Genomic DNA, 21,801 nt, shown 5'->3' with positions numbered 1-21,801 from the left:
TGAGTTCTTACTATAGGCCAGGCAGAAGGCTGGGGAAAAATTTAGAACTGAACCAACCAACCTAACAATCAGAAACAAGTTCCATAGTCCTTGTCCTCTTGAAACTGATATGTATAGAGAGAGAGAGAGAGAGAGAGAGAGAGAGTGTGTGTGTGTGTGTGTGTGTGTGTGGTGGAGGAGGCGCAGATTGGATATAGATATTAATCAAAGAAAGGTAAAATTACAAATGTGACAAATGATAAGGACACATGTGATGTTAAGAAAGTTAACCAGAGAGGAACATCAGAGGAACTTCCCTCTGGGACTGAAGACAGGGCTGAGATCTGAAGAAAAAATAAGCAAGCTAGGTAAAGAGGCAGAAGAGTAGCTCTCTGGGCACGTGGAAAAAACTGTAAAAGACCCCAATATAACAGGGAATATTTCCTGTCTCAGGAAAGGAAAGAAGGACCTGGAGGAAAAGAAGGCATGGTTTGAGAAAAGGCTCTGGAAGGAGAAAATCCTCGACTATGCAGGGTTTTGCAGGCCAAATTGAGGATTTTAGTTTTTCCCAAAAATTATTGAAAATCAACAAAAGAGTAATAGGATTAGATTTGCATTAGGAAAAGGTCACTGTAGCTGTTATGACTAGAATGGACAGGCCCAAGAGAAATGTGTGCACATTTGTAACATGAGACATATATAACAATGTTCATAGCAGTTTGCTGTTCTTAACAGCCCTAAACTAGAAGCAGTCTCAATGTTCAATAAGAGTGGAATTAATAACCGTGCTGTAAATATACAATAGATTGGTATATAAAAATGGGAATGAGGGGCGCCTGGGTGGCTCAGTCAGTTAAGCGTCCAACTCTTGATCTCAACTCAGGTCTTGATCTCGGGCTTGTGAGTTCAAGCCCCACATTGGGTTCCATGCTGGGTGTGGAGCCTATTTAAAAATAAATAAATATTGGGGCACCTAGGTGGCTTGGTTTTTAAGCGTCTGCCTTCAACTCAGGTCACGATCCCAGAGTCCTGGGATCGAGCCCCGCATTCAGCCCCCTGCTCGGCTGGAAGCCTGCTTCTCCCTCTCACACTCCCCCTACTTGTGTTCCCTTTCTCGCTGTCTCTCTCTGTCAAAAAACAAATTTAAAAATCTTTAAAAAAAAAAAATAAATAAAAATAAATAAAAATGGGAATGAGTAGACTATGATTGTACACTGCAACATGGATAAACTTCATGCATATAATGTTAAATGAAACAGACCAGACATAGAAGGATACATACAGTATGATCCTACTTGCATAAAGTTAAAAGCCCGTAAAACTAATGTGTGGTGTTGAAGTCAGGATAATGCTTATACTAGGAGTGGGGATAGAGGGCTGTTTATTAGAAGGTGGTATTAAGTGGGCTTCTGAGCTGGCAATGCCCTATTTATTAACTTGGATGGTGGTTAAACAGGTGTTCAATTTGTGAAAATGTATTGTGTATACATTGTATGTTTTGTGCAGTTTTCAGTATGTGATATCACACTTAAAAACATTTTTTAAAGTTTTTGTTTGTTTTTGTTTTTAAGACTAGATTGATTGAGGGGCACCTGGTTGGCTCAGTTGGTGGATCATAGGAGCCTTGGACTTGGGGTTGTGGGTTCAAGCCCAACATTGATTGCAGAGATTACTTAAAAATAAAATCTTTTTTTTTAAAAAAAGAGAATAGATAGAGTTATTGAATGGATACAGTAAGATCAGTCAGGAAGCAGTGGCAATAGTCCAAGTGGGAGATTTCTATTTGAATCTTTCTAACATGGTGAAGATGGAAAGGAGACTTATTTGAAAGTGATTATTTAGGAGATAAAATGAACAGGATTTGGTGGTGAATTGGATAGAGAGTTTGAGGAATGAGGAGGTAGCAGGGTGATTCCTAGGAGCCACTGATTTAAGAAACAAAAAAAAGCAGGCCTTTGTCAGCAGGGACAAGGGTAGAAAGGGTGAGGATGAAGATAAGTTTTCATCTTTGGTAGTAGAAGGTAAGGGGTCAGCCACGAGACGAGCTCTGAGAAAAAGAGAAGGAGGTTGGACTTGTTCAGAGAGCAGAGAAAGTAGTTGTGGAGAATGAGAAAGTGAGTGACCTAAAGAATATAGTGGGATTGTTGAGTGGTACTGAGACATCTTTTGATCATCACCAGTTTATAGTGAACATTTTACCCTGAACAATGCCTTACGCCAGCATCGTCCATCCCTTCTTGTCCAGGCATGAAGAGAATTGGCAATCAAGGTCACACACAATTAGAATTATGCCAAATGGGTGTCACCAGGAGTTTTGGGGCATTAAAATAATTCAAAATAGACCAATAAGAGGTTGTAATAAATCTCAATTTTCCATCTTCTTCATAAAGGAAGAGGATCTTCAGTGGGCACCTGTTCTAGAGTTCCCTGTGAATACGGAAGTTCTCCCGAGAAGGGAAGAGAGAAGATGAGAGAAGCTGGCGTGATGAGGGTCCTAGGGCTCCAGGATTACTCTCTTCTTTTCTCTAAGCACACTTCCATTGTCACTGTCACCACAGTCGCATATTACCATTTCCTCTCTTTAACTTTCTCTGTGTTGTTCTTTTTCTCCAAGTCCCTTTTGAGGATTATATGGAAGAAATAAGCACAAAATAGACATACTAAAGTTGTGTCCGGACCCTGGCAGATTTGGGACTGGAGATACTACATTGAAAAGAAGATTAGTGGGGGACGCCTGGGTGGCTCAGTTGGTTAAGCAACTGCCTTCGGCTCAGGTCATGATCCTGGAGTCCCGGGATCGAGTCCTGCATCGGGCTCCCTGCTCAGCGAGGAGCCTGCTTCTCCGTCTGACCCTCCCCCCTCTCATGTACTCTCTCTCATTCTCGCTCTCTCAAATAAATAAAATAAAATCTTTGAAAAAAAAAAAAAGAAAAGAAAAGAAGATTAGTGGGATGCCTGGGTGGCTCAGTCGGTTAAGCGTCTGCCTTCAGCTCAGGTCATGATCCCCGGGTCCTGGGATTGAGTCCCACATCGGGCTCCTTGCTGAGCAAGGAGCCTGCTTCTCCCTCTGCCTGCCTCTGTCTCTCTCTCTCTGATAAATAAATAAAATCTTAAAAAAAAAAAAAGAAAAGAAGATTAGTATTTCAACTCTTGGACACAGCAGTTTATACATAGTTTCAGGCTACAGTAACCAATGGACCCAAAGATAGCAAGTCCATGCAGTTTCAGTGATATGCCAATTAACATTTGGACATTGGGCAAAATTGGACATTGGGCAAAATTGCAGTTTTATCTTTGGCATTTGCCTATCTCCCTTTCTCTTTCTTCTGCCAATACCTCACTAATTTATTCATTCAGTCATTCAGTCCTTTGTTCCACAAACATATTGAGTAACCACCATGCATCATACACTGAAGCTAGCTGTCTTCTAGCAACTAACACTTGGGGTTTCTCACCCCAAAGAATCACCCATCCCCGTTAAATTAACCCTCTATCTTCCATAACCATTCAACCATTTCTGGAAGGTGCTGATTAGTTTTTTATTTAAATAACTCATATCAATATTATGCATAAATTATAATAGCTATAAACATATGCCAAGCTCTCTCCTAAGCCCTTTATATGTGTTAATACTTTTAATCCTCACAACATACTATAAAGTAAGTACTATTATTATCTCCAGGTTAAAAACTAGAAACCTAAGGCATCGAAAGGTTAAGTAGCATACTCAGTAGGGAGGTGGCAGAGACAGGACTCAGCCAAGCAGTCTTTCTTCTCAGTCTATGTTCCTAATCACTGCCCAGCATAGCCTACACCTAGGCTTGTGGCAAGGTATTGGGGAGGAAGAATTTCTTCTGCCCTTCAAGGTCCTTTAGCTGGGCTAAGAATCAAATTGGCATGAGACAAATTAACAGGAGAAAATAAAAGTTAATGGCATACGTGTGGGGAATCCACACAGACAGGGGAATCCCAAAGATGGTCAGGCAATATGATATGTGTGTGTTTTTGTTTTGTTCTTTGTTTGTTTGTTTGTTTGTTTGTTTTTAGGCAACGTGATGTTTATGAGCTAAGGAGTGGGGGAGGAGTCTGAGGATACAAAGGGGAGAAAGACCATTAGCAGAAGGGTGAAAGGAGGTGTTTGGAAAACAAAGGTTGCTCTATTATGTAGATAAATTTCTTAAATAAAAAGGAATCTCTGTTAATAGCTTTCTTCCAAGTATAAGCAGGCAGTTGAGGAGGAAGTAAAAAGCTTGTCCTGAGTCTGCTGGGTTTTACTTGCTTTTAATTCAAAATAATGTTCATGCCAAAGCGGCCCATCTTGGGGGCAGCCTGCCCTTGGCCCTTACAGAGGCAATAAGTGGTGGTGTGTTCTTACAGGCTTTGTTATAGGTTGGAATTGAAATTCGCTTTCTGCCTTGAATTGACCTTCTTGTTCTTATCATCAGGAGTCCAGTGGCCATTAGGATAAGGTTGTTCTGTTGGTATTGAATTTTACATAAACATCAAAGAAAGTAAAAGTCTATTCATGACTAATCTGAGGAAAGACTTTTTTATGGTCATTGGGATTGATAGTAATGAGGGTATAGGGTCTTTGAACCTGGGCATGCTCTACTTGACTTGTGGGGTGTTGAGACCTATCCAGGGAAGCAGAAAGAGGAAGGATGTACATTTGTGATCACAGAGATAGGAGACATAGCAGTTAGAGTGGTGGTCCAGCTAGACCAGTTAGTTAATGGGATATCTAATTTCTATTGAATCAGTGAATTAGAAGAAGTATTTGTGAAACTTTTATAATCAGCATGCTGGGGTACCTGAGTGGCTCAGTCGGTTAAGCATCTGACTATTGGTTTTGACTCAGGTCATGATCTCAGGGTCATGGGATCAAGCCCTGCCTTGGGTTCCACACTCAGCAAGCAGTCTGCTTGAGATTCTCTCTCTCCCTCTCCCTCTGCCCCTCCCCCACCGTGCTCTCTCTCTAAAATAAATAAATAAATCTTAAATAAAAAATTATATAGTAAGTATCTTTTTGGGAAGATTAAAACCAGAGTATTACTTCTCAACTTACTCTGGAAAGGAGGAGATAAAGCAGATGAAGCAAATACTATGAAATCCCCAAGATGCTTAATTTTTATTTCAACAGAAAAGAAAAAAACTGCACTTTATAGTTTTTTACCTAGCAGTGTGGGCTTAATATACAAGAATATGAAGAAAAGAGTGCACTTCTTTTTATATTTTTCCCCTCAGTGATTTCATTAATCCTCATTATCATTTTAATTCTCTCATTCATATATTTGTTATTTTGCTCTATTTTTATTCATTTGTTCACTCTTTCACTAATGCACCTATTAAACAAATACTTTTAAAGTATCTGCCATTTATTATTCTGGGAGCTATGAATATTGCAGTAAATAACATAAGCAAAATTCCTGGTCCACAAAGTTTACAGGCTAAGGAGGGCAGGGGTCATAGGCAGAGAGAATCAACTAGCAAATTAGTGAATAAGATAAATGGATAAATAAGCTATATAAATAATACTGACCAATGTGATCCAGAAGGACTGGTTGAGGGCTACTTTATTTTAACTTTTTAATTTAAGTTGAATTAATTAACATATAGTGTATTATTACTTTTAGAGGTAGAGTTCAGTGATTCATTAGTCTTATATAACACCCAGTGCTCATTACATCACGTGCCCTCCTTAATGCCCATCACCCATTTAGGCCATCCCCCCACCCCCACCCCTCCAGCAACCCTCAGTTTGTTTCCTATGATTAAGAGTCTCTTATGGTTTGTCTCCCTCTCTGATTTTGTCTTGTTTTATTTTTCCCTCCCTTCCCCTAAGTTCCTCTGTTTTGTTTCTTAAATTGAAAATATGAGTGAAATCATATAATTGTCTTTCTCTGATTGACTTATTTCAGTTAGCATAATACCCTCTAGTTCCATCCATATCATTGTAAATGATAAGATTTCTTTTTCTTTTTTTTATGGTTGAGTAATATTCCATTGTGTGTGTGTGAGTGTGTGTGTGTGTATACCACTTCTTTATCCATTCATCTGTTGATGGGCATCTGGGCTCTTTCCATAGTTTGGCTATTGTGGACATTGCTGCTATAAACATTGGGGTGCATGTGGCCCTTCAGATCACTGCTTTTGTATCTTTGGGGTAAATACCCAGTAGTGCAATTGCTGGGTCATAGGGTACCTCTATTTTTAACTTTTTGAGGAATCTCCATACTATTTTCCAGAGTGGCTGCACCAGCTTTCATTTCCACCAGCAGTGTAAAAGGGTTCCTCTTTTTCTGTATCCTTGCCAACATTTGTTGTTTCCTGACTCGTTGATTTTAGCCATTCTGACAGGTGTGAGGTGGTATCTCATTGTGGTTTTGATTTGTATTTCCCTGATGATGAGTGATGTTGAGCATTTTTTCATGTGTCTGAAGTGCTCTTTTTTAAAGCATAAAAAAGGAAAAAGTTTTGGGGCACATGGCTGGTTTGGTGGGTAGGGCATGTGACTATTGATCTCAAGGTCATGAGTTCAAGCTTCACATTGGGTGTGGAGCCTACTTAATTAAAAAAGAAAAAAGAAAAAGTTTTATATAGCTGGAAAGATTTCAAGACATCCTGAAAGCTTGATTGGGTTGATAGATGAAGATGGTGGAGTAAGGGCATTTATGACTGAGAAAATAAATAAGAGAGAAAGTAAAAGGCAACACCCCCCCCATGTCCAGCCAAGGTAATGGGGAACACAGGGATGGAGGGGGAATTAGTTAGGGGAGACAGCTTTTTGGAAGCAGAGGAAACAGATTAAGGCCAGATCATGGAGGGCCTTGAACATTATGAAACAAGGTTTAATTTAAAAAAAATTATTCAAGCAAAGGAGTAGACATACATTTCTCCAAAGAAGATATACAAATGGCCAAGAAATATATGAAAAGATGCTCAACATCACTAATCATCAGAAATGCAAATCAAAACCAAAATGAGATATCACCTCACACCCAATAAAATGGCTACTATTAAAATACATCAAATGTTGGTGAGGATGTGGAGAGATTGGAACCCTTGTGCACTGTTAGCAGGAATGTAAATGGGTATTGCTGCTATGGCAAATAGTATGAAGTTTCCTCAAGAAATTAAAAACAGCACTACCATCAATCCAGCAATACCACTTCTGGGTATATACCCAAAAGAATTAAAAGCAGGGTCTCAAAGAGATATCTGCATATCCATGTTCATAGCAGTATTATTCACAATAGCCAAAAGGCAGACACAACCCACTCTATCAATGGAAGAATGGATAAGCATACAATGGCTTTTATTCAGCCTTAAAAAGGAAGAAAATCCTGTCACATATCACAGTATGGATGAACTTTGAGGAAATTATGCTAAATGAAATAAGCCAATCACAAAAGGACAAATTCTGTCCAGTTCCACTTGTCTGAAGCACTTCACACAGTCAAATTCATAGAAACAGAAAGTTGAATGATGGTTACCAGCAACTGGAGAGAGGGAGAAAGAGGAATTATTGTTTCATGGGTATGAAGTTTCCAACTTGTAAGATGATGCTCTTTCACAACAATGTGAATGTTCTTAACACTACTAAACTGTACACTTGAAAATGGTTAAGATGGTAAACTTTATGTTTTTTATCACAATAGAAAATTTTTTTTGTTACTTAAGTCCTCAAAATCATTATGCTGTTTTTGTATTAAACTTTTATTTATTTTTATTTTTTTAATTTGAGAGAGAGAGAGAGAGAGAGAGCAAGCAGGAGCTGGGGAGGTGGAGGGGCAGAAGGACTGAACAGGGAACCCCACTTGGTTCTCCATCCCAGGACCCCGGAGTCAAGACCTCAGCCCAAGGCAGATGCTTAACTGACTGAGCCATCCAGGCACCTTTGTATTAAACTTTTAGAATTTGTGTGTGTGTGCATGTGTGCATGTGTGCGTGTGTGTGTGTGTGTTAGGTTGCAGGAAAATAAATGTATCTGCTTGGATCTACATTAACCTCACTTATCTCCACCCCACCTTTGTGGATCTTGGAAAGTTGTTGCATGGAGCAAGAAGCTAGCCTGAACAAGAGGGCTTTGACACTTACTTCATCACTGTTTATCAGTCTTGAGTTATCAATATCTACATGTTGCAAAAGGTCACTTTATAGTGGCTTTTTCTTTTTTTTTTATAGTAGCTTTCCAAAAAAAATGAGGTCTTATTATAGGACCTCTTTTACCCCATCCTTATGTGAGTCCTAAGACACTTTTCTAGCATAAACTTTTGTAGTTTTATACATTTACATGATGTTTAGGCCCAATTCCTTTTTTTTTCCAGATAGAAATTGATTGAACTTTATTGAGCCTATGTGGCCTGATAAGTGGTCAAATGTTATAAATGTTCCATTTGGGATTTTTAAAAAAGTGTGTATCCTATTTTTGTATGTGTACAACTTCATGTATACAAATATATTCACATTATTCATATTCATTTTACATATATTCATTAGAATAAGAAGCTTTTACATTTTTCAATTAGTAAGAGACTTATAGACCCAATAAATTTTAATTACTAAATTTAATATATTCAAAAGATAAAAGATAAATAATATATTTGATATTTAAGGTTGCCTCCTACTTTATATGGATTAAACAAACTACAATTAAATGATTTGGCAAGTGATTATTTAGTGTTTAATATTTCATTATTTCACTGTTGCATAATCTATATTATAGGTATTAAATAACATAAGAACACATAAGGTGATTAAATATTTAATCAATTTAATATTTATCTTCTACGTTGGGTAACAAGTACTGAGCTAAAGCATATAATTTTCAATGTGCTTAACTTTAGAAGCCTTGTGTATTCATTTTTATAATTACTCATTATTTATTTTAAATTTAATCTTATTTTTGCTTTTTAGAACTTTCCTGCTACAGTTATCTATATTCTGTGTAAACACTAGAGAGTTACTCTTCATTGTCCAAAACTGGTTCACTTTACATGACCTGAACTTGAGAAGCTAATGTTTCTCAGGTTTCAAGGCAACATACTAAACGTATGGGAGCACCTACTGGTGAAGGGTGATACAGTCCTACAGACTGGTTTCTACTGGACCTTGTCATTTAGACCAAGTTGGAGGGCATGAGGATTATGAAGTCTTTAAATGTGTAATCAAGGCAATCCTGCTGCGAGAAAATGCTTATTGCTTAAATGTTGCAACAGAGTGGTCGTAGGCAGGAAATACAAGAGTTGAGAAGATATTACAAAACAAATATGCCATTTAGATGGGACACAACATCCAAGGGGCATACAGTTGTTTAATATTGGGGTACTAAAATGTTTCGTGAGGACTGAGACCAGGTCTGTGCTGTTCACTTAGAATCCCTAGCACAATAAATGGTACCTTGAATGTGTCAATAAATATTTACTGGTTAACCAGTTTGGACATTTGTTCCTCAAAACATGTGAAAATTTGCCTTTTGTTCTCCTTCTCCCATATGATTGCATTCAACATTTATAATACAAACAATGAAAATGTAACTTATGTGACAAGTTTCCTTTTTAGATGAAAAAAAAGTATGTTTGGTTAACCAGAAACCTTGAGCCAGTGAAAAATATACTTATAACTGTAGAGTTTAAAACAGTTATAATGAAAATTGACCTAAACTAATTAAAAGGAAAGTGATGGGGAGTTGCATAGGCTTCGTAATCAAATATTGCTAGGTTCAAATTTCAGCTTTATAGCTTAGTAGCTGTATGAGGTTGGATGAATTACTTAACCTTTCTGTCCTCACTTTCCTCTTTTATTAAATTACAGTTTTGTGAAGATGTAATGACTCAAATATATGCAATGCTTTGTGCCTTCTTGGTAAATAAGTAGTAGCTATCGACTTTTTCTTCTCAGGGTACTCATTTTCCTGATTTTCAGTGGACAGTAAACTTCTTTGGACAAGGACCATATTTTATTTATTCCTAGAACCTATCACAGTGCCTGGCATAGGCTGGTTCTTAATAAGTAAGTGTGTGTTGAATTAATAAAGAAAATAAATACTTAAGCAACTATTTGGGGACTATTATTCATAGTACTACATAAGGTTGTATGTACATCATACAACTTGTAAATGAAGTGTATGTAGACACATACCCAATAGTCATTTAAAATATAGAAATAGGGCATTTTCTACCCCTGGAATAATTTGTAATTCCTTTGATTAATCAAATGTTTTTGATGATGATTAAGGAATTCACAAGAAATGTTGAGTTCAAGTAACTGCTCATTGGACAGAGACTATACTATAGAGTATTCACCCATAGCCACATTCTAGCTTAGCTACATAGTGATTTTTACCCTGAAGGACATTTTTCTCACTTGCTTTCATTAACACAAGCCCTGTGTATAAGTGTAGATAACTGGTTTTGGAAATTTCACGATAAAAACTGTAAAGCAGTTTAGTACTTGGTAATCAGGAAAGGCACCAACAATGGAAGAAGGGATTTGCTTTTAATAAAAATATTTTATACATCCATCTGAAAGTTCTCATGTGGCAAACATGACAAGTACAACTCTAAAACATATTTGACATACCTAAAGGTATATCGGCAGAAATGTCAATACCCTGGGTTATATGAAAGTACTGTACATTTCTAAATGAGAATACTATTTGCCCATAAAGTAATTCTATCAAAGTCATCTCTTTTAATCAATGATTTAATAATCATTACCATTTTCTGTGCATCTCAGAAGTGTGTAACATTCTACAGATCTAGGTTCCAGTGTGTAACAAATTTTTCTAGGCTTATGGAATCAAAAAATTATTCCAAACAGATATTAATAGGCTAAGCCTATTGCCAAATATGAAATTATACTTGGGGCCAATGTCTCAAATAAAAAACTAACATGTTCATTTATACCTTTACTGGCAAAACAAAGTTTGACACAAAACCCAAATTACTGTCAAGGGAAAACCATTCCTATTGTAAACAAATGTAAACTTTAGTTGAATATCAGGATATATCATTTTCCTTGAGATTCATGGAGAGGGATTTTTTTTTTTTTTAAAGATTTTATTTATTTATTTGAGAGAGAGAATGAGATAGAGAGCATGAGAGGGAGGAGGGTCAGAGGGAGAAGCAGACTCGCTGCCGAGCAGGGAGCCCGATGTGGGACTCGATCCCGGGACTCCAGAATCATGACCTGAGCCGAAGGCAGTCGCTTAACCAACTGAGCCACCCAGGCGCCCATGGAGAGGGATTTTTTAAACATTATTGTGTTTACCAGAACACACACTATTTTAGACTCATGCTTGGCCTAACACTACATGATGGAGAAATAAAATGCAACATTTTCATGGAATGCAACTTATTTTCCAAGTTCAAAAGTTAGCCAAAAATGCCCATTTACAAATCTAAGCTCCATTAAACTTACAGCTTTCTTTGACAAAACACCCAAATCCCAGAAGTCAAAAGTTTGCGCAAATAGATGGTAAATACATGGTGAAAGTACTTTGAAAATTCAAATATTTTCGGGCGCCTGGGTGGCTCAGTCGTTAAGTGTCTGCCTTCGGCTCAGGTCATGATCCCAGGGTCCTGGGATCGAGTCCCGCATCGGGCTCCCTGCTTGGCGGGAAGCCTGCTTCTCCCTCTCCCACTCCCACTCCCCCTGCTTGTGTTCCTGCTCTCGCTGTCTCTCTCTCTGTCAAATAAATAAATAAAATCTTTAAAAAAAAAAAATTGAAATATTTTCTTTTTCCTTTCCACATCCACCCTCTTTAATTTCTCAATCTTGTTCACATTTTTTTGTAAAATATAAGAATTGTAAAATATGGTATACTCATTGGACCATTTTGGAATTAGTTAAATGGTACATCAAAACAAATTCAAATCACAGATTTTTTTCCCCTCCAAGTTAAAGAATATTGGTCTGTGATGAAAATTCAGAAAATAAATAGGCACAAAAAAGCTCATGTAAAACATGTTTTTCTTAGAACTGTAACATTTAAATTACAGTGTGTACAGTTTTAGTACAGAATTTTAAACATCCTCGAATCCTGTACATTATAAATAATGAATCCTATTTACTTCAGCTCACTGGTAGAATGTATCAAATAAGGGATAATTACAAATCTAATATTTGTTTTGGCATTCATTTCTAGGTTTCAAAACACAATGTATCATGTCCTAAATGCTTTATTTTTCAAATTGTGAATTAAGGCATGGAAATTATGCACGTTTCAAACAAGGACTTTTCATTTTCTTCTTGTACCTTGAAAAGTTAACTTAAAACACTTGCCTCAGACTGTTCCCTACAGCTGTAGAAACTGAATAACTGCTAATACAGAAGTTAAGATTAATGGATGATTGTTATCAAATTTAAGTTTTGGCTCTGCGAATTTTTTTAAACCTTTGATACCTGCCTCACTTTTCTAATAGGAAGTAGCAGTACCTGACAAAAGGATATGAATACCTAAAGATACTAACAGAAAAACCTAGACAGTTGTACTGATTATGATTTTATACTGCATTCCTTCCTATGAGATGGTTACATTTATCCATAACTAACAATGTCTTAATTAGCATGGCAGAACTGAGAATGTGAAAATGTCATGCTGTTCAACTACAGTCATCATGAATGACTTCCAGGTACTCTACCACCTGAGAAAGTCTGGGAATCACTGACTTAGCATTGATTACGGTTGTGTCTAAATACGTAAATAAATCCCCAAACCACTAACAACCGATCATTCTCATTTTTCCTGGCCTATCAACATGATGGCATCAGCAGGTCTGGCTTGTGCATTTCCAATGTCAGGGCACACGAATAGGTAAGATTTATTTTATATGGACTATTCCATGCAGATTCTTTCTCATTATGTTCACTAAATATTAAATTTACCTATAACACAATGAATTTCCCCTCTGATTGCTGGCTGTAGAGGTACGTTAATATTGAGTATGAGTGCATAGTTGCTGGAAAATTTGCTAACTTTCTTGGCTCATTTTAAACCACAGCCCAGTGACCTTTCTTTCCACTTTGTATTTAATTTCCACATCTTGTAAACAATAACCAAATAATAATACCACTAACATTACCAAATCTACTTTCTTTTCAACATCTCATCTAACTTATATTGAAGTTATAGCCCAGTTAGATTTCGAGGATGATAGTGGAAAGTAGAAATAGCACTGGATCAAGGAATCAGGAGAACTTCATTTGATCCTTGGATCTGTCCCTAAATAAATTGCATAATTAAGGCAAGTCTGAGTGTCAATTTTCTCAAAAGCGAGTGAGGTAAATAATAGTTCCCTCAAAAGATTGCCATAAGAATTAAAATGAAATTATATAAATGAGGATTGTAAATTATAAAGTGCTTTTTCATTGTACGTTATTACTACTGTGATTTTGAGAATCCCTATATTCTATTATAGCACTGCTATTTAAAAATGTGGTGGACTCCTCCTTTGAGCACAAAAACAAGCTGAATATTTCTGGACAGAAGTTGCAGTAGATAATGCTGCCAAGCAAAGTAACAGGCTGAGACATACATTGTTTGGATACTCCTTTTCTGTATTGGCAATTCGCTTCTTAAAAGGAATGAGTTTATTAACAAATATGTAAGATTCTCATTAAAACTAATTTGTTATGTGCTCATAGTAAGATGCTCAAAATCTAAAATTTAAAAATATGGCATTTTATACATCTTTAGCCATGCTTCTTTCTTTCAACCACTGCCATTAAAATAATTTTTTTATATTGAAATTATTTATCAAGCTGTCAGCTATTTTGTATACAGGGTTTCGTTGATCACGAGTAATGATGAACATGAATTCTACCTATTAAACCGAATAACCGTAAGTGGACTGAAATGTTACTCAAACTTCTAATTTTATGCACCTGGTTTCAAACCATATACTGTTCTTAAGTTGTTCCATCCTCAAGATATCTTCCATGTTTGTTAAGAACTTCAGGCACATCACATACACATGGTAAATCTGGTATTCTTCATTAATTCACCTAGAAAATCCTGTTTGACAGGTGAATTATGCCTTCACTAAGAATTAGTATAAGCCAAAATGACTAATCTCACATAACGCATTTGTTTATTTTCTTCTGAAAAGTCAGATCATATATTTCCTTGATGCTAAAATTTTATAAAACACTTCTTACTTCCTTATTTTCTTTGTGCTTAGCTTAAACACAATGCATGCACTGTAACAGACTGTCTTTGAGTCTTTACCTAAAAAGTAACTTTTAAAACATGTCAAAACAAATTAGGATGTCTCATCTTCATTTTTTATTGTTTTCAGCACTGAGTCTTCTCCCAAAATTTTACATAGTTCATTGAGTCTCTGTTGCATTTTGGGAATTCCAGCTAGCTGAGATTCTAGCTTTTGTTTTTCTTCACTCAGTGTTAAACGGATAGCAGTATCCAATTGTTCAAAGCGCCAACCTCCTTCACCATCAAACTGTAATAAATGAGTGTGGTATTTCCTGCATAATTAAAATGAAATAATATTATTAGCAATAATTGTGAAAAGCCATTTTAGGTTTATCATTCCAGTTGGTATTCAAAGGCAAATTTTAAGTAAGGTGCCTATTTTACATTTGATTTTCAAGAATCCCTCAAGAGGTTGAATATTGTGATTTTTTTTTAACTCCAGAAGTCATTGATCTCTTGGAAATTCTATTGCTTATATTAAATTTCTTTTATATTCTGAATATATATGAAGTACTAAGGAAGACATGCTGTTTCTATCTATTTAATTTATCTTCAAACCCACTATGACTCCTGAATAAATATCAAAGCTTAGTTAGAATGGGAATAAGGAAAGGAAGCTGAGGAAAGAAAGTAAAAATTTTAGAGGTTATACAGGAAAAAAAAAAAACAACCTAAGAAAAATAAAGGAAATACAAAGGGTGGCTGGGTGGCTCAGTCAGTTGAGCGTCGGACTCTTGATCTAAGTTTGGGTCTTGATCTCGGGGTTGTGAGTACCATGCAGAGTGTGGAGCATATTTAAAAAAAAAAAGTTTTAAAACACTTTTTAAAAATAAACTCTTTGATAAAAATCGTTTAAAGATACTTCCATGCCTTCATATAATTTAATCTACTTTCTCATGGCTCTGGTTCATAATTAGAAATTTCAGACAGGCATAGAGATTATTTTGTTGATGAGACAAGAGACAATCCATCTAGTCCTGAAGAGAGGCTAAAGTCACTCTGGTTTCTGGGATTTGTGGGGAATGTGTGGAGAGAGTAATGCTAGCAGAGTTGGCCTTGCATGGTTGAGCCCCTCCATTTTGTCACTATGCTGAAGTGGCCCATGTTCCTATGTGTCCCCAGTTTTCCTGTCTTTTCCTTATAGTTTTTCTTGCTTCTTTTTTTTTTTAAGATTTTATTTATTTATTTGAGAGAGAGAGAATGAGAGAGAGAGCACATGAGGGGGGGAGGGTCAGAGGGCAAAGCAGACTCCCTGCCGAGCAGGGAGCCCAACGCGAGACTTGATCCCGGGACTCCAGGATCATGACCTGAGCCGAAGGCAGTTGCTTAACCAACTGAGCCACCCAGGCATCCAGTTTTTCTTGCTTCTTGATCCCTTTTAAGCTCTCATCTGTCATTTACTATGATCAGTGGGGTTATTTCAAGTAGATTTACTTCCTTTTTTAAACAAGATATAATTCACATGCCATAAACTTATTCTTTTAAGTGTAAAATTCAGTGATTCTTATTTGATTCACAAGCTCATGTAACCATCACTACTATCCAATTCCAGAATATTTTCTTTATCCCCAAAAGAAACCCCATACCTATTAGCAGTCCCCCCCCCCCGCCCTGCCGCTCAGCCCCTGACAATCATCAGTTTCCTTTCTGTCTCTCTGGATTTGTCTATTCTGGGCATTTCATATACTGTAATCATATAATATGTGGCTTTTTGTGACTAATTTCTTTCACTTAAAATGATTTCAAAGTTCATCTAGTTGTAGCATGTATTAGTATTTCCTTCATTTTTATGGCTGAATAATATTCCACTGCATGATTTTACATGCTTTGTTTATCTATTCATCAACTGAAAAACCTCTGGTTTCATCTCATTTTGATTGGATGGATCATGCTGTAAGATGGGGAAACTAACCTGTGTTAAACTGTGTCAAAAGAGTAAAAATCACTCTCAAGCTGAAGGTCGAAAGTTCATGTTTTTGATAACATATGACAGAGATGAATGATCTTGTTTTTAATATTCTTGGGCTTTCCTAACGTTGGATTACAACTGGGAGCAATTTTAGAATGCAGTAGTTCTGATCTTGGGCAACTCCTGTCTTCAATGTATAGTGAAGGTTTGGCTCGTCGCTCCAGTCCCACAACATTATTTGATTTCTACATGGGAGGAAGAAAATGTATGGGTGCTTCATGACCTGAGATTCAGAGGTATGTTATATATAATGGACTAAAATAATATTTCAGGGTTTGCCTTAGAGGATTTTAAAGGAAACTATTAACTGAGGCTCGTTGGAAATAATCTGTAGACTTCCTGCACTAATAGGATCAAGCTTAGGAAAGTGGTAGGTATAAAGCTATAATTCTATCCAGGAACCAAATAATTTAATAAGGTTCTATAATTGTTGAGCTCTTTGTATACTGATATTGATTTTAATCTTTACAATCAACAATTACCCCTTTGCTGTCATGGGGAAAATATAATACATTTTTTTCTCTCTTCTGAAATCTTTTCAGGGAAAATAAGAATTTCATCTAGGAAGAAAGGCTAATCAGAAATGATGGATCTCTTCAACCTACAATGTCTAAATTAATTCATAATGCAGAAGTAACATGACTTTTAGTTTTATGGGAAAATATACTATGAATAGCTGCAATTAAAAACATTTTTCTTGTTAAAAGGCATAAAATTACAGATTTTGTTATTTGCTTTAAAATTCATTTGTCCTCTATACACCTATTAAAATGGCCAAACATCCAGTACACTGATAACACCAAATGCCCACAAGGCCATGGAGCAGCAGAAACTCTCATTCATTGTTGGTGGGATTGCAAAATGGTACAGCCACTTGGGTAGACAATTTTGCAGTTTATTAAAAAACTAAACATACTCTTACCATATGATCCAGCAAATTGCACTCCTTGATATTTACCCAAAGGAGTTGAGAAAACTTGTGTCTACCCAAAAACCTTTATATGAATGTTTCTAGCAGATTTATTTATAATTGCCCAAACTGGAAGCGACCAAGATGTCCTTTAGTAGGTGAATGGATAAATAAACTGTCTACATCTAAACAATGGAATATTATTCAGTGCTAAAAAGAAATGAGCTATTGAGCCATGAAAAGACATGGAGAAAATTTAACTGAATATTACTAAGTGAAGAAGCCAAACTGAAAAGGCTACATACTATATGATTCCAGCTATATGACATTCTGAAAAAGGCAAAATTATGGAGACATTACAGATAGTGGTTTCTATGGCTTGAGGGAAGGGAGGAATGAATAGGAAGAGCACAGAGAATTTTTAGAACAGTAAAAATACTCTGTACAATACTGTAAGGATGGATATATGCAACTATAAATTTGTCCAAACACATAGATTGTACACCACCAAGAGTGAACCCTAATGTAAATTATGGACTTTGGGTCATAATGATGGGTCAATGTAGGTTCATCATTGTAACAAATGTATCACTCTAGTGGAGAATGTTGATAATACGGCTATGCATGTGTGGGGGCAGAGCATATGGGATATTTCTGTTCCTTCCTCTCAATATTTCTGTGACCATAACATTGCTCTAAATAAAATCTTTAAAAACACAACAACAACAAAAACCCATTTGTTCCTTCAATTGAGAAAAAAAATGGCTGAACATGCTTCCAATGACTCTTTAGGCTACTTGAATAAGGAACTGAATGACAGAATAGGATAATAAATCCATTGATAAAGTCAGAAAAAGCACCAGAACTAAGACATAACTCCATGTTATCCCAACATGTGATCAATTAGGAAGGATGTCTGGAAATGACAAGTCCATACCAGAAAGGGCTCAAGAGTTCTGGCGTGGTTCTATGTCATCACTGATTCAGGGATTTATAGACAAATGTCATATGTTGTGAAAGTCCAGTTCCTGTTGGTTTTTCTCAAGGGAAAAGTCAGAGGAATCACACTCATTGCCATGTACTCATCCTGGACTAGATCCAGACTGCTTCTGGAGAGATTAGTAAGTCAGGCTCTTATCACTCCAGATGCCAGTTAGTGCTTAATGACAAAGAGACAAACCACAAAGTTCTATAGAAAAGGTCACTTCATGAAATGTTCTATTTTCAGGTCACCTCTCTGAGGGAAAAAATTTTGAAAAATTTGAATGTTTAAATGAAGAGTGAAAATAGATTATTATCGTCTCAATAGAAGTAGAACACAGAATCAAAGAATGTTGAACAATGAGAGCCTGATCTGAACTGCACACTCAGTTAACTCATAATTTTAAAGTAAACATTCTCAATACAGTGAAAAGTCTAGAAGGGCTTCCAGGATTAATTCCAATAAAGCTTGTTACTCAGCCTAGGTTGGAAGTCACGTACATGACGACAGCTTTGGCATAGAAGATGATTAGCCACCTGCTACAGAGAGGGGAGAAGTCCTTTCTGTCCCTTGGAAAATAGGAGGCTAATGCGTATAGAGTCCACTGTAGTTACTAATATACCAAAAGAAAAGATTTTGATTGATGAAACAGAAATATCCAAGTAGTGGAGTATACTATGAATGAACAAGTGTTTTTATGGCTTACATATACGGTGCATTTTGAGTTCCTTATAATAAGAAGAGCAGCATACTATAGTATAGAGAGTGTGATCATGAAAGTTACTTTCCTCATTTTTCTAGTTCTCAGTTTCTTCATCTGTAAAATGGGAATAGTTAGACTACCTATACTCAATATAGTGTTGTTATGCGACTTAAAATAAAATGAACCTGGAACAGAATAGGTGCTGAATCTGCAACAGCAACTATTATTATGGCGATGAATCAGTACAAAAGTAGGGGAATGGTAAAAATAGTGTTATCATTTTTTTTAAAATAGGGGAAATCCCATTGAGTTTAATGAGCTGTTATTTAGAAAATATTTTCATTCATTTTTCCTTAAAACAAAACCGTTCCCCCCAAAAAGCTTTGTCCCCCTGTGTTTTCTCCATTTGGGAGAATATTAAATTGTGGAATTTTTTTTCCTGGATTTTGTAAAAGGGGCTAAAAAGATGATATAAAATTACATAAATATATTTTTCCCTGTACATGATATGCATTATGAATATTTTCAGTTAAAAAAATCACTGGATTTTTCTATTTCTTTTCAGAATTATTGGAATGTGATAACCATTTTCTTTTTTTTTCTTTTTTTTTTAAAGATTTTATTTATTTATTTGACAGAGAGAGAGATAGCGAGAGCAGTAACACAAGAAGGGGGAGTGGGAGAGGGAGAAGCAGGCTTCTTGCCGAGCACGGAGCCCGATGTGGGACTCGATCCCAGGACCCTGGGATCATGACCTGAGCCGAAGGCAGACACTTAACGACTGAGCCACCCAGGCGCCCGATAACCATTTTCAAATAGCACATTAATCTTACAATGTTAGGTTTAGGGTACCTACACTACCAGTGTTCAATTTAACAGAAATATGGGTAGAAAATAAGTGAAATATCCTATGCTCTATAGTGAAAGTTTAGGCAAAGTTATCCTCTGAGAATTGTAAAGAAAAACTGTCTATTGCAAATTAACATTGGGAACACTCACCACAGAGAAGGCCTGTGTGTTATAGATAGTAAGGAAATTCCAGCTCCTTTTGCAGCCTGAAATATCTTTCCTTCAACATCAATGCTGACAGCACTGGTACATTCATCTAGCAATGCGTATTTTGGTCTTGAAAAAAATAAACACAAATAAATGAATGATTTTCCCATTCGAATTATAAATCTTTACATGGGCAGTATGAGTTGCAACGTTAACTTCATTAATTTATTTTTTTAAGTACGCTCTACACCCAATGTGAGAGCTTGAACTCACAACCCCAAGATCAGGAGTCACATGCTCTACCGACTGAGCCAGCCAGGTGCCCCACAATGTTAACTTAAAAGGAGCAAAAGAGTATATCACATTATTAAAGGTCATAAATGATAAAGCAAAAGAGCAGTCATCTTCCCTCTTTGGATTAGAATATTATATTCTTCTGCAATTTTAAATAGATTTCCTGATGCCCGCTCGCTATACAATAAGCTTTATTGTTATGCAGATGGGTGAATCATGGGTATGAGACATAGGAAAGATGAGGCAGGTCACTGAGTGCATTTTCCCACAGAAGGCAAGTTCATTCCTGGTGACAGGTTCTGACTAATTACGTGAAAAATACATTACAGTAGCTACTTATCAAACAGGCCAAAAGCCCTGTTAGCAAAGATTTATTGAGAAGATAACTTTATCAACAATGTAAGTACCAAAGCATGATTAACGGAATTTCGTTGCTGCAAGATTCCGCAAAAGGTAGTGTGCCTAATCTGACAAATTTAGAGTGGGCATTTAACCTGGTAACATTGAGACCATGCTTTGCAATCAAATTCTTAAGGGGAAAAAATCGGTATATATTTTTTCTGATTATACTCAGTAAGTTATTTTTCTAGCTCGATTTTTACTTTGGAAATGACTTTCCACTACTGTCAGAGGCATCTAACGTTTGCTACCATTTCCTTCTGTTTATTCTCTTCCTTTCTTCTAAGCCCCCCTGCTCTTATCTTTCTTTTTTCCTTTCCCTGTCTTCGTTCAAGCCTATCTGGACTTTAGGTACGTATTCGGTACTCAGCAACATGACTTAGCTTTGTTAATGGGACCAAAGGTCAACACATGCAGTGTCATCTATTATTTATTTCAGAGCTGAAAATCAGTATCAAGTATTTACCAAGACAATTTCCTCCATGAAGATACTCTGATCTTTAAAAATAAATGACAATGAAAAGGTAAACATTAAAGCCAGTAATAACTTCTCCTTCACCATACTTATTTAGCACTTTAAATTGTTTTTATAAGCTGGATTTATTTACTGGTAGGATCCTGTTACCTATTCCAGGGAGGATAGTCAAGGCTAATAGATGCAGGAGTCAAGATAGCTTTAACACCCCGTTTGACTTTAATAACTGCTCTCCACGCAAAGAAATGAAAGATCACTGGAGATTCCCCATAACATCAACAGAAATAGTGCTGGTTGGCTTTTGGTTACTGTTCTGATTAACTATTAAGCACTACTTCTTTGTCTCAGAGTTGGTTACTATTTTGTGTATAATTTTTTTTAAGTAGAAAAAAGGGAGAAGAAAAGGAAGAATAAAAGAGAGCAATTTGAGATAAATTTTTCTTTTTCTGTGTAAATCTCTTTCTAGTAATTTAGTTATTTATTATACTGTGTCATTTTTCAGAGTGCTTTGAGCTAAACAGAGAAGAGATGCCATCTTAGAATTAGAAATAAAGTATATGTCTTACACTCAGTTGTCATGGTAATCCTTAAGCTAGCAGATGCAAGGTAGATTCCATACTTTTGTTCTTTTGTTTTCTTGGCGGAACTGGGGTGTGTGTGTGTGTGTGTGTGTGTGTGTGTGTGTGTTGCTCATCTTCACGGATCTCTCTATAGGTCACTAAATTTTCTTTCTATCGGTATGCTTGTAACTTGATATTTATTTAATCTCACATTGTATCCAAAATATTTTAGATACCAAGTATCAACTATTTATTTCAAGATACAAGTACTTAAAAATCTCTTTGGGTTGAGATTAATGCCTCTTGCTCTTTGTTACAGGGT

General features: G+C 36.3%; 1 protein-coding gene across 2 annotated transcripts in view; it reads right to left on the bottom strand.

The window, feature by feature from the left end:
* Window positions 1-14,243: 14,243 nt before the first annotated feature.
* Window positions 14,244-21,801, bottom strand: part of ABCD2 (ATP binding cassette subfamily D member 2) — a 65,294-nt gene continuing 57,736 nt past the window's right edge. For both annotated transcript variants that reach the window (XM_021690389.1, XM_021690390.1), the window contains exons 9-10: window positions 19,755-19,880; window positions 14,244-14,463 (exon numbers count right to left, since the gene is read on the bottom strand). In XM_021690389.1, coding sequence (XP_021546064.1) covers window positions 14,244-14,463; window positions 19,755-19,880 — 346 coding nt within the window. The remainder of the gene's footprint in view (window positions 14,464-19,754; window positions 19,881-21,801) is intronic.

The sequence above is a fragment of the Neomonachus schauinslandi genome, chromosome 5, assembly GCF_002201575.2.
Source record: "Neomonachus schauinslandi chromosome 5, ASM220157v2, whole genome shotgun sequence".
In the NCBI taxonomy this organism is placed as follows: domain Eukaryota; kingdom Metazoa; phylum Chordata; class Mammalia; order Carnivora; family Phocidae; genus Neomonachus; species Neomonachus schauinslandi.
This window is presented reverse-complemented; position numbering and strand designations above follow the sequence as displayed.